We start from the raw sequence: 13,391 nt of genomic DNA, 5'->3' as shown, positions 1-13,391 counted from the left end.
TGATCCCTTACTTAGTGAATGGAGCTAAAGCAGTAATACTAAAGAATTGGAAAAAGAAAAATGCTCCATCAATAGGGGAATGACTTATTGAGGTAGATAGAATTGGAAGGATGGAGAAGTTATTGTCAATCCAAAATGAATGTAGGCCAAGATTTGATAAGATCTGGAGAGGCTGGAGAGAGTTTAAGGAAACAGAAATTTGTATTAATGGTTCGGGATGCTAGGGGGGTATAGGCTTTGGCCCCCTCTTATTCCCCCCCCCCTTTTTTTTCTCCTAAGAACAGGTCACTTTGTTTTTGCACTTTTGAGAATACTGATTCTAGTATTCTAGACTTTAACACTTAACATATATTTTCACTCCCTTACCCCTCCCCCCCCCCCAAAAAAAAAACATGTGTATTTTTTTTCTCCTCCTATTTTAGGCACAGGCCAATTTTCATTTGTACTTCAGATAGTTTTGATTCCAGTATTCTAGATCTTAAACACATAATGTATACGTTTATCCCCCCCCCCTTTTTTTCCCCCCTTTTTTTCTCCTCCTTTCTTAGGCACGGCCAATTTGCACTTGTACTTCAGAGAGTTTTGATTCTAGTATTCTAGATCTTAAACACATAATATATAAGTTTATTCCCTCCCCCCCCCCTTTAAAGGACTTGTAAAAAAGCATGTATGTGTTTACTACTGACATTGTTTTTTTAAATGAGTGGTACTATCTACTCTTTCATGTAGAGGGGGACTGTATCTGAAGGTCCCCTTATTTTTAAAGGGGGTTTCCAGATTCTGATAAGCCCCCAACCCGCAGACCCCACGACCATGGGGGCAGGGTAGTGGGGAAAAAGACTTTGTCCTCATCAACATGGGGATAAAGTGCTTTGCCAGAGGGCTCCCAATGCTGATTTCTAAGACACATAGCTCAGTGGTTTCAGTGGGGTTCAAATTCAGCACCCAAATCTCAGTACTGTTTGGCGAACACTCCCTGACTAAGTCCAGGTACGTTTGGCTCATCTCTAGTTAGTAAATCAGCTTATGAAGATCTATAGGCTGCAAAACAAAGATGCATGCTAAAGGTTAAATACTTCCATTTCTACACAGTGTGGTTACATGATTATACATATTTGTATATTGTATCAGTATGTAACTTGTTATTTTGAGGTGTAGTGGTCCATTAAGTCGCTGTTAGACATTTTCAGCTTTAGCAAGACAGTCACAGGTTTAGGCTGTAAAACAATCCCGTTTCATGGCCTCTGTCCCATCAGAATGAGAACTGATAATGAGCAGGGCCCTCTGATTCCTATTGTATTAAATTGCATTGTAACTGTACAGTCTGCCTTTATGTTGTAAAGCACTGTGTAAACTGCTGGCACTAAATAAATCCTGTATACTGTAATAAAAATAGTAATAATATTGTAATTTCTATACCAAAGTTAGCTGTGGTATAATATAAAGATCTGTACTGCTCTTGTTTATTTGCAACCTTTTTATGAATTTCTTTGTGAATTAAATACAAAATAATGCGGCTGTGTTTGCTTATGACACAAGACTATATAGAGTTATATAAACACAACAAGATCTTAACAAAATGCCAAAATAGGCAGTTGGCGTACCAAATTAAGTCTTGAGAAACATACGGTTGTGTGTCTAATCCATGATAATAGCTTTTTATGAAAAATAAAAATGAGTTGTAAAAAGCTGAAGAAATTACTTGTCAGTAAATTAAGCAACGATGCTCAATGCCAATTATAAGCTGTAAAAGTAAGTTAAATATTGTAATGTATAAAAAGGGACATGCAAGCATAGTATTCATTTACTTTCCGACCAGCTGCCACCATTATACTGCAGCAGATCAGCTCGTTCCTGCAAATCGACGTAGCTGTACGTCCACCCTTTAAATAGCTATAGCAGGTGCACATGCCCACGCTCGCTGCACGGCAGGGGGAGTTGATGAGTGTGGCTGGCAGCCGCGATGTCCACCGGCCACCCGCAAACGCTCCACAGAGAGGCAGAGCGGGGATCTGTCACTGTCAGGGGAGTAGAGAGTGATCGTCTGTTCTCAGTGATCAGGAACAGCGATCTCTTTCCTCCTCCAGGCAGTACACTGCCCCCACAGTTAGAAACACCTCCCAGGGAACACATGTAACCCCTTGATCGCCCCCTAGTGTTAACCCCTTCCCTGCCAGTGATATTTATATTTATACTGCAGTCCGTCGCAGTCCCGCTAAAAATCGTTGATCACCGCCATAACTAATAAAAAAAAATGCCATAAATATATTCCCAATTTTGTAGACGCTATAACGTTTGTGCAAACCAATCAATATACACTTATTGCAATTTTTTTAACCAAAAATATGTAGAAGAATACATATTGGCCTAAACTTATGAAGACATTTTTTTTCTTTTTTTTGGGATATTTATTATAGCAAAATGTAAAAAATATTGGGGTTATTTATCAAATTGTTGGTCTTTTTTTGTTTATAGCGCAAAAAATAAAAACCGCAAAGGTGATCAAATACCACCAAATGAAAGCTCTATTTGTGAGGGAAAAAAGGACATCAATTTTGTTTGGGTACAGGAGACTGGCTTCCTATGGGGGCATTTGGGGGGGGGGGGGTAGGAGCCAGGATCACCAGCGAAAGACCAGAGAGGAGGAGGATCGTGGCTGCTCTATGCAAAATCATTGTATAGAGTATGACATGTTTTTTATATTTTTTTAATATGCCTTTACAATCACTTTTACAATTATTTTAAAGTGAACTAATTAATATGTATACATATAACCCTATGTATCCAGTAATGTGAGGGGGGAGCATCAACAACGAATGAACCATGGGAGCCTATGGTGGTCACAGATTTCTAGGCTTTGTCAAAGACTCTCTCCTTTCCGCTGCAGCTGCCACTGGCTGACACAGGGGATCACGTGACCGGACCACAGTGGGTTTAAAATAGGTAAGTATTTACATATTCTTTACACAGGTTAAGCACGGCACTCTAATTTAAGGCTAGGTTCACACTATTGGAGTTTCCCCGCATCCAATTCGCATAGCAGGAGATTGTAATCGGCTCACTATGGAGCGAGTTCACACATTTCCGCAACGGCTCCAGTGCGAATTGCACAGGAGTCCTGTGTGTCTTTTAGTCCTTTTTCAGGTCGGAATTCAGCCCAAAATTTGGGCTGAAATCTGACCTGAAACAGTGAATGGAGACACACCGGACCCCTGCTGTGAGCCACTGCATGTTCCAGTGTGAACCTGGCCTCAAATGCAGGAGAATGGATCTGGAAAGTATAACATTTATTTATATGCCCCAGATCAATTTCTCCTGTGTTTAATAAATAACACAAACACAGGAGGCCCATGTGAATGAAAGCTTATACTTTTAGCAAACAGTAGTCATGCTAAAACAAACATCTACTGTAACTTCATCTAAACAGAGCACCCTCCACATCCACTCTTCTGTAATTCATCTGTTGCCAACTTCACATTTCGACTACGAAGCAGCTCTGCATAATAGATGCCATAAAATACATTATAAAAGACAGTTTCTATGCAACCATTTAAATGTTCACCTTGATTATTTAAGGGATCATTTACAATAGTGTTACCCCACCACAGTGGATCGCTTTTCATAAAGCTCTTGACAGATGGGGAGGAAGGGATATGTTGCCTATTCATTGCCTGTTTTAAACCCTAAAAGCCCACACCAGACTGCTGTAACAGGGGATTTAATTTGTGCTGAGGCCACAAAGTATTCCAGCCATGGCATGTGTACACCCCCTTCCACTGTGGGGGCAAAAATGTGACTCCCCTGCTTTTTTTACCGCCCCTAAACAACAAGTGTAAATGAACCCTAAGGGTTTTCAATTCCACCTGTGGAGGCATTTAATCCTTTCTTGATCTTTCATGCAATCATCCAAAGTTACTGAAGTGTTTATTAAAACTGCCACTCTCAGCATTATTTGAATTTTTGTATATATGCAAGACCAGACCGAAAGGATAATAGGGCCAGATTCACATAGAATTGCAGCGGCGTAACGTATCGCATTTACGTTACACCGCTGCAAGTTTTACGGGCAAGTGCTTGATTCACAAAGCACTTGCCTGTAAACTTGCGGCGGCGTAGCGTAAATCCGTTCGGCGCAAACCCGCCTAATTCAAATGGGGCGTGTATCATTTAAATTAGGCGCGTTCCCGCGTCGAACGTACTGCGCATGCTCCGTTTTGAAATTTCCCGCCGTGCTTTGCGCGAAATGACGTTGCACCGACGTAATCTTTTGAACGGCGACGTGCGTTACGTCCTTTCCTATTCACGGACGACTTACGCAAAAAAAAAATTAAAATTCGAAGCGGGAACGACGGCCATACTTTAACATGGCAAGTCTAAATATAAGCCACGAAATAGCAGCCGTAACTTTACGCCGGGAAAAGCCGACTAGCGGCGACGTAAGAGAATGCGACGACCGCGCGTACCTTCGTGGATCGCCGTAAACAGCTAATTAGCATACCCGACGCGGAAAACTACGCAAACTCCACCCAGTGGGCGCCGAAGTATTACACCTACGATCCGAAGGCGTACGAAGCCGTACGCCTGTCAGATCGAAACCAGAAGCCGTTGTATCTTGGTTTGAGAATTCAAACTAAAGATACGACGCGGCAAATTTGAAAGTACGCCGGAGTATCAGCAGATACTCCGGCGTACTTTTTCTGTGAATCTGGCCCATAAGGTCTAAATGTAGAGAATGGGAAAGTCATATTGTTCACAGCCACCAAAGTGTTCTAGCTGATAAAAAAAAATCCAGATCATCGACACAAAGAAGATCAGCTAGATAGGAATGCAGAAACAACTAATGCCCCGTACACATGATCGGAATTTCCAATGGGCTAAAATTTGATGGAATTTTTAGTCGGAATTCTGTTCAAGCTGTCTTGCATACATACTCTCAGACCAAATTCCGACTGTCCAAAACGTGGTGACGTAAAACACTATGACGAGCCGAGAAAAATTAAGTTCAATGCTTCCGAGTATGCGTTGACTTGATTCTGAGCATGCATGGGTTTTTTCTCCATCTGAGTTGCACACAGACGATAGGAATTTCTAAACACCGATGGAAAAAAGTCAGATGGGGCCCACACACGATCGGAATTTCCAATGAAAAAAGTCCATCTGTACACGGCATTATCCAGGATCTGCAAAGCCTCTTACTGGTCCCAGTTGTAAAAATGGGGTCACTTCGTCATGCAAATACTACCTGTCAGCTTTTTTTTTTAAGTTTAATTCTCATTTCAAATTTTTCAGAATAGTGGGGTTTTCTCTAATATGACTGCTAAAGTAGAAGTACGAGTATTTAGTACCCTTTTACTGTTGCTTATTGACTGTTTTGTAATATTTTCCCGTAAATATTTTCTTGCACTATTTTCTCTACTTTTCATTAAAACAATATTTTTTAATTGTTAAGCTGAGTCTCTGAATGCTCTAGCCACAAGAGCTTTGCCTCAGTAAGGACCTACTGTATTGTAAACTCTGTTATATTCATATGTAAGCATGGCAGCAACTGATACAGATATTACTTTTAAAACTGTAAGAACTGGAACAGCAGATGCTTTGAACAATGTGCATTAAACACATGGTGGTGGCTACATTTTGTGTGTGTAAATAGTTAACTGCAGAGTTATTCAAACACAGTGACAATCGCCCTCAGTCTGCTGAGGTTTTTGTTCTACAATAAGGAAAATCTCTGCAAAGGGAGGGACCATATGGTCCTTGGAGAACAGCATCTTCTTTAAGTGTGCTTCAAATTAAAAACAGGGACAGCTATATATAAAAGGATGCAGTAAACTAAAAGTAAACCAGTGCTTTGCCCATGATAGAAAAAAATATCCAGTACTTCTGAGTATGGGGCGACATTCAACTCACTGCCCTTCTTTCCATTAAACAGTGCTGGTGCTTAGCAATTGGCAGCTACTCAGATAGTAAGGTTAACGTGCCACAAATTTGTGACAGTGTTGAATTGCAAGTCTTTTTAACTTTTTGCACGTTCTCACTTTTACACTTGCAGAGTACATGAAGCACAAGTTCTAGTTAACACTTTTCCAATTTGTAGCAAATTTGTGTGGCAAGTCTTTAGCAAGAGCAAAGTTCCAGTGGTGAGTCTACAGCAAGAGCTCTGCAAGTCACAGTGACCCCTGTGGTGGGATGACTATTGCACAACATAATTGAACCAGAACTTGAAGCAGACTTGCAGAATATTTGCAAAGTAAGTTGATCTGGAGTTATGCGATGCATACTTGCTGCAATTGTGCAACAAACTTGTGAAGCCTGGCAAGTCTATCAATAGCTTAGCAAGTAATTTTCAAACTTGCAGCTCAATTGCTTGCAATCTGGGTAAGGAACCTAGCACTGTAACATGGATTTTGGGAGAGGGCCTTCAGCCCAGCACAACTGTTGCATCTAGGGGTTGACACAGGGATTGCACTTCTGGCGCTGTGCATGAGCAAATAATATGTTTATTTTTTTAAAAGGATAAAAACATGCTCAACCCCTGAAAAACAACCTCACACCATTATCCCCTCTCCACCAAATCATTTGGACCATTGAACGTCCATAAAGACATGGATGAGCACAGAATCCTGACCTCAACCTGATAGAACATTTTTGGGATGAATTAGAGTGGAGGCTGTGAGCCAGGCCTTCTTGTCCCCATCAGTGCCTGACCTTACAAATGCGCTTCTCGAAGAATGGTCAAACATTCCCATAGACACACTCCTAAACCTTGTGGACAGCCTTCCCAGAAGAGTTGAAGCTGTTATAGCTGCAAAGGGTGGACCAACTCAATATTGGACCCTACGGACTAAGACTGTGATGCCTATAAAGTTCTTGTGCGTGTAAAGGCAGGTGTCCCAATACTTTTGATAATATAGTGTATTATAAAGGTGCACCTATTCTTGAATGCTTTCCCTTCCACTTGTGATTTTCTCTTCTGCATTGTAGTGCTTGGTTAGCTTCAAAACAATAGTCAGGGCACTCAGATCTTGACCTCAGTGCCTGACCTCACAAATGCACTTCTGGAAGAATGGTCAAACATTCCCATAGACACACTCCTAAACCTTGTGGACAGCCTACCAGAAGAGTTGACGCTGTTATAGCTGCAAAGGGTGGGCCAACTCAATATTGAACCCTACGGACTAAGACTGTGATGCCTATAAAGTTCTTGTGCGTGTAAAGGCAGGTGTTCCAATACTTTTGGTAATATAGTGTATAAAGGATCAGCTATTCTTTAATGCTATCCCTTCCACTTGTGATTTTCTCTGCATTGTAGAGTTTGGTTAGCTTCAAAACAATAGTTAGGGCACTCAGATCCTTGCTTCATCCTACTTCCTGAGAGCTTGGACAACTGATGTGGACCACATAGACACTTCAGTTATGATGTCACTTCTCACAATAATAAATTAGTATCCTGGTTATGAAAAGATCATGTAGAAAAAGATCTGACTTGTAGCAGCCCGAAAATGCTTCAAGACTAGATAATACAAATACTCTAGTGTGTATTTCATTCTATATCCTATTTTACTTTATAATACCATAGTTTACTAGTACAGTGTTTTGGTAGTTTTGAGTTGTTTAAAACAATGTATAAAATAGAATTCTCACTTAACCTATAAAGCACTGGTCTAGCCTTACCCATTAGTCATGAAAAAAAGCAATGAGCCAAAGCCTGACATCCTTTCACTTAACTGTAAATGCTAAAGCTATACAAAACATTACTTTAACAAAGGGCACTTTTACAGCTCTCCTTTTATTTCAGAAAAGAGTTTAAGAAAACCACAGTGCTATTTTCTCTACAGCTTCAGCTAATAAACCCATATAGTAATTCAGCAACACTTCAAGTACAGCAGTGAGTACTCAGTCTCTAATGCACTGTAGTGATGATGCTGAACAGATCACTTAAGATAAATAACCGTGGAGCGTATGATACTTACATCCCCTGCAAACGCTGAACCATTTTATCATTCGATTCCTTCTTTTTTAATTTGGAAGTAGTGTATTTCTGCTCGGAGTCTTCTGAGGTCGTAGAATCCATTGTAAGTGTCTTATGGTGTAACAGTCACATTGACTATAAGTCCCACCAAGTAAAAGCATTCCTTAGTCCATTGCAATCCACTAACCCAATGCATGTAAAAATATAGCAGTAGTAAAAAAAAGAAAAAAAAAAAGAACCTATATCATAAAGAGTTTAAAGAGTTAAAGAGAAAGCTCTTTTTTTTTGGTAACTTAATGGAAAAATCCCACTGTTCTGTCTCCTTTGGATTTCAGCAGTTTAAAGTATCCTCTTGCTCTGATAAGTAGAAACAGTACATGCAAGATGGTTAAGTATACCACTGCCTGCCTGTACGCTCAAGCTCTTCCCACATGCCGCTGAGTTTTACAGTTGTGTTCACCGAAGCACAAAAGCACTTTGCAATATCCAAGGATTCATTGTCATTTGGAATAAAGGAGAATTACTTAAGCTCTCCATGAAAGACAGATTTGCGGTAGCGAATAAAAAAAAGCACCAAGACAGAAATACAAAAAAAAAGAAAAAAAAAAAAAAAAACAAACAAGGAAAATACCATGCATGAACTAAAATGACAAAATCTCCAAGGCAGGATAAAAAAAGCTCATATTCTCCCACAGATCTGCAGAAATCAGTTAAAGGTTTAATCTGAGCATTAGCACGGCTCTAAAACAGATAGGAGCTTGTATCATCTGGTCCAGAATATCATTTCATGATTATTTATCCCCTTTTAGCAACTCCACACAGTAGGTAAATGTCACTTACACCAGTGATGACTGTAGCAGCTGCAACACACACTCTACATCACTTATTCTTGAAACCCTTTAGGTCACGCAGCGAGAGAGAGAATAGCAAACATTTCAGGCTAAACAAGATGGCATGAGTCAGAATTGCTTTGGAATTACACCCTAATGCTGCCAAGATTTTGCTTTTATTTTGCACCTGATTTCTATAGTGAAGAAAAAAGCGCTTTAAAGAGAAGGTATTCATACGTTCCCAGGAAACCCCAAATCTTTATAAAAAAAAGGCACTTACAGTGAAAGCTTCGAGGAGCACTTATTAGAAAGATGCCTTATGAGGTTGATTTACTAAAGGAAAATAGTTTGTTCCCTTTGCAATAGAAGTTGGACATCGTAAGGGAATTTTTCCCAAAGTAGTAAAATTTAATTTTGCAATCACGTTCAAGAAAAACAAACAAAAAAAACAGCATTTTTGCTTGCACGTTATTGGATGATGGTAGTCAGCAGAGCTTTACCTGGCTCACTAAGCTTTGGGGAAAATATCCTTACAAAGAGGAACTTCCCTTGCAAAGTCTATGTGGTCTTACATGTGTCGTCTCCCTATAGACTGCAAGAGGGGGCCCATATGTATCTGCTTTGGAGCTCTACAGCTATTGTTGCTTTGCAAAAAAGCAAAAAGTGAGTGTTGTTTTTTCTTTTGTGTTTGCATCACTACTACATTCACTTAATCCCCCCCCCCCCTTTTCTTACACAGTATATTGGTAGACATCAATCATGCACACATCTTGCAACATATTTTCATGCAGTGGCTGTCGGATCCGCTCCATGGCTGTACTTTCCCCATGGTTCCTTTTCTTGGGAGGTTGAGACCCCGGGTGAGACCATTCATACCAGGCCCGCGGCTAACCCCACCTTTGGAGCTGACACTAATTTATGGGCTGCTTTGTATGTAGTACAGAAATTGCTCTTTCCTTTATTATTTTTAAAGTAGATTGCACTTTCAAAGATAGTTTACTCAGTTATTAATTATATCAAATATTTAATTACTTTGTAGTTCAACTCATGCATCCAACTCCTGATTGGCAAGAGGCCATGAAACGCGTTAAGTGTTCCACCTAGGGATGCAAAGCTAAGCTTGTTCCAACAACTGTAACAAATCATTTTCATTTTCTGTATATATCAGTTTGATTGTGAATCTATTATCTGTATCTATTTGATTGTTCATGATTCTCATTGTCTGTCACAAATCATGTCTAATGATAAATTCTTTCATTATTAAATATGTTATTATTTTATTAATTATGCTGACTTTTTTATGAATATATCATTTATATCATAAATGTTTCATCCTATTTGTTAATCATGTTTATTATTGATATTTTTTATCATGAATCACCTCTAGGGGATTGTGACACTCAATTGATTTAGAATCAACTCCCTTTACATATTATTATATACATCAACATGCCTCATGTAAAGTCCCAATCCCATTCCCCAATTTTGTTGACATATTGTTGCTTTGTAGTATTAAGGTCTTGGGTTAAGTTCCAACCCTAATACTATCTACCATATTTGCCGACGTATAAGACGACCTTTTGTACTTAAAAATATCCCCCAAAAGTCGGGGGTCGTCTTATACGCCGGTACCTGTATGCAGATTAAGAGTCAGACTGCAGGCGTCCATTATTCAAAAGCCGCGCCTCCTCCTCGTCCTGTTCCGTGATAGGCGGAACACTCAATTTCCCAGCAGAGCCTCTGTTCAGTGTTCTGCCTATCATGGAGGTCCTCTCATCCTCGGCCTCGGACAAGAGGACCTCCGTGATAGGCGGAACACCGAACAAAGGCTCTGCTGGGAAACTGAGTGTTCTGCCTATCACGGAACAGGACGAGGAGGAGGCGTGGCTTTTGAACAATGGAAGCCCACAGTCTGACTCTGCATACAGAGATAAGGCCTGGAGATCGGCACAGTGAGGTATGCAAGGGGCACAGTGAGGTATGCAAGGAGCACAGTGAGGTATGCAAGGAGCACAGTGAGGTATGTAAGAAGCACAGTAAGGTATGCAAGGAGCACAGTGAGGTGTGTCGGAAGGGGGTTGTTTTATTAGGCGACTATATCCCAAAACCAACCTTTTCGATGGAAAATTAGGGGGGCGTTTTTTACGCCCAGTCGTCTTATACGCCAGCAAATACGGTACATGGAGTTTTAATTCACACACCTTAGTTGTCGATTTCCTTCTCCATTTCACATGTCTACTGATATACAGCAATTATTTGTGTTTGACTAAACTGATTGTTAGCGGAGTGTCAATGTCTCTTGATAGTGGAGTTTATAAGCCTGATGGAAGTGTAGAAAGATGTGCTCTTTAAAGCGCTGGAAACTATGCCATTGGTATAAGCACATGGGAAATGAAATAATACATTTGATGTCTCTGTATAGTAATGCTTTTCTGTTTGGCAAAAATACTAGCAGAAGATATAAAGGACACAATTTAATGCTGCTTAATTCATTAAGTCATCATTACACATATTTTCTTTAATTAACAGCCCCTTTCAGTCCCTGTACAGCAAAGCTCACTGTGGGAGATGGAGGAAGCAGAGCAAGAAACCAATCAGTTGTGCCACAGTCAGGGCTGCTGTTATAAACCACGAGGGCCCCATACAGCCAACTTGACAGCCCCCCCATAATCACAGTTTAGTATGCTTCAGTTATGAATGAATACAGTGAGCGACCAGTACTGATTACTCATTGGAGCTGATTTACCAAGCCTTTACTCCATGACTCATGGAGTAAAAGCAGGAGTAGCAGCCGTTTGGTCATTTACTAAAGAAATACGCTGCTAGTGCAGTGTATTTCCCTAGTTACTAATGTGCTCCGTGCGCCCAGGAGAGGGTGCATTGTGCACCAGTACAGACGGCACATTGAAATGTAAATTGCGGGGGTTTGGGCGGGAGTTTATTAGGGGGGGAGGTGGGGGGATGCAGGAGAAGTGAAGTGACATGTGTTTGAAAGTGTTTGGCGGGCCGAATTGAAAGGGAAAGTGTTTTTTGAAAACAGATCCCCGTACGCTTGCACAGTGCGCCTGAACCTCGGGAGGTTCATTTGCATACTGGGCATGCGCAGAGAGAAATTTCGGCGCTTCCCGTGCGCCTTGTCAGTACACCGTGAAAATCTTGGTAAATACCAAGCGGCGTACCCGTGAATGCGCTGCGTGACGCGGCGCACGGGAATCTCCGAGCTGTTTTCAGCCATGAAGGGGAACTCCGCGCCAAATTTCAAACTTGAAATCGGCGCGGGTCCCCCTTCAGGGCTACATTAGGCTCTTAGGCTTGGTCCAGAACGTGAGGGGTTAAACCCGTGCTGATTCGGCGCGGGGGTCCCCCCCCAAATCCAAACCAAGCCCTCATCCCAAGCACGCAGTCTGGCACGGACAGGAATGGGGGTGGGGACGAGTGATTTCTGCCGGGGGAGGGCGCCATCCCTCGGTCCTCTCCGGAGCCTTCCGCCGGATGCCCCCACCCCATTTAAGCTCTTTTACATTAGGGGGGGGCATCCGGACTTCGGGGTCTTCTGCCGGGGGATGGCGCCTATCCCCAGGTCTTTCCGGTGCCTTCCGCCAGGGTTCCGGTCTTCCTGGTCTTCTGCCGGGGGTGCGCCAACTCCGCGGTCTTTTCTCTTCTGTCTTCTCTGCTCCCTCTTCTGCCTGGCTCCCCCACGGAGCCAGGGCTTTCTTCCGTCTTCTTTCTTCCTTCTTCTGCCTGTCTCCTCCGGGAGCACAGGGCTTGTCTGCGCTGTCTTCTTCCTTCTCTTCCATTGGATGTTGACACGACGAGGTTCCGCGCTGACATGCCGTGTCAGCGGCGGGCATGGACTTATATAGGGTAATGCCACCATGTGACCTCAACCCATGTGACATCACATTCCCTGGGCATGATGGGAATGTGATGTCACATGGGTTGAGGTCACATGGTGGCATTGCCCTATATAAGTCCATGCCCGCTGCTCAGACGGCATTCCAGCGCCGGACCTCGTCGTGTCAACATCGAATGGAAGAGAATGGAGAAGACAGTGGAGACAAGCCCTGTGCTCCGCGGAGGAGACAGGCAGAAGCGGAAGGCATCGCAGAAGCCCGCGGGTGTCACCCCCCCGCAGAAACCGTCGAAGCCCGGGACCCTCCCCCAAAGGCAGGAGCCTCACTGGTGAAGGGGGTCCCGGTGAATTACGGCGCTGAAGACGGGGGTGGGGTGCAAGTGCACCCCCCCCCCGCAGAAACCGTCGAAGCCCGAGACCCTCCCCCAAAGGCAGGAGCCTCACTGGTGAAGGGGGTTCCGGCAGAAGATGGCGAAGCCCGGTGCCTAATGGGGTGGTGGTGGGGGGCCCCGGCAGAAGACCCCCGGCTGACTAATAAATTAATTTTTAAATGTGTGTGGTGTATTATTTTTTTCCATTTTTTTTCCCCAGGTGAATGGGTAGGGGTACAATGTACCCCATACTCATTCACATAGGGTGGGGGGCCGGAATCTGGGGGCCCCTTTATTAAAGGGGCCTCTCAGATTCTGATAAGCCCTCCGCCCGCATACCCCGACAACCAACGGCCAGGGTTGTCGGG

At 42.6% G+C, this 13,391-nt stretch overlaps 1 protein-coding gene across 1 annotated transcript in view; it reads right to left on the bottom strand.

Annotated features, from left to right (window-relative positions):
- The window catches only part of PDE1A (phosphodiesterase 1A), a 340,988-nt gene extending 332,470 nt beyond the window's left edge, over positions 1-8,518 (bottom strand). Inside the window, exon 1 of the mRNA XM_040357635.1 lies at positions 7,971-8,518. Coding sequence (XP_040213569.1) covers positions 7,971-8,071 — 101 coding nt within the window. The 5' untranslated portion in view covers positions 8,072-8,518. The remainder of the gene's footprint in view (positions 1-7,970) is intronic.
- Positions 8,519-13,391: the final 4,873 nt, after the last annotated feature.

This window comes from Rana temporaria, chromosome 6, assembly GCF_905171775.1.
Source record: "Rana temporaria chromosome 6, aRanTem1.1, whole genome shotgun sequence".
NCBI classification, from domain to species: Eukaryota; Metazoa; Chordata; class Amphibia; order Anura; family Ranidae; genus Rana; species Rana temporaria.
The sequence above is the reverse complement of the archived record's forward strand: the minus strand, read 5'-3'. Positions and strand labels throughout refer to the sequence as shown.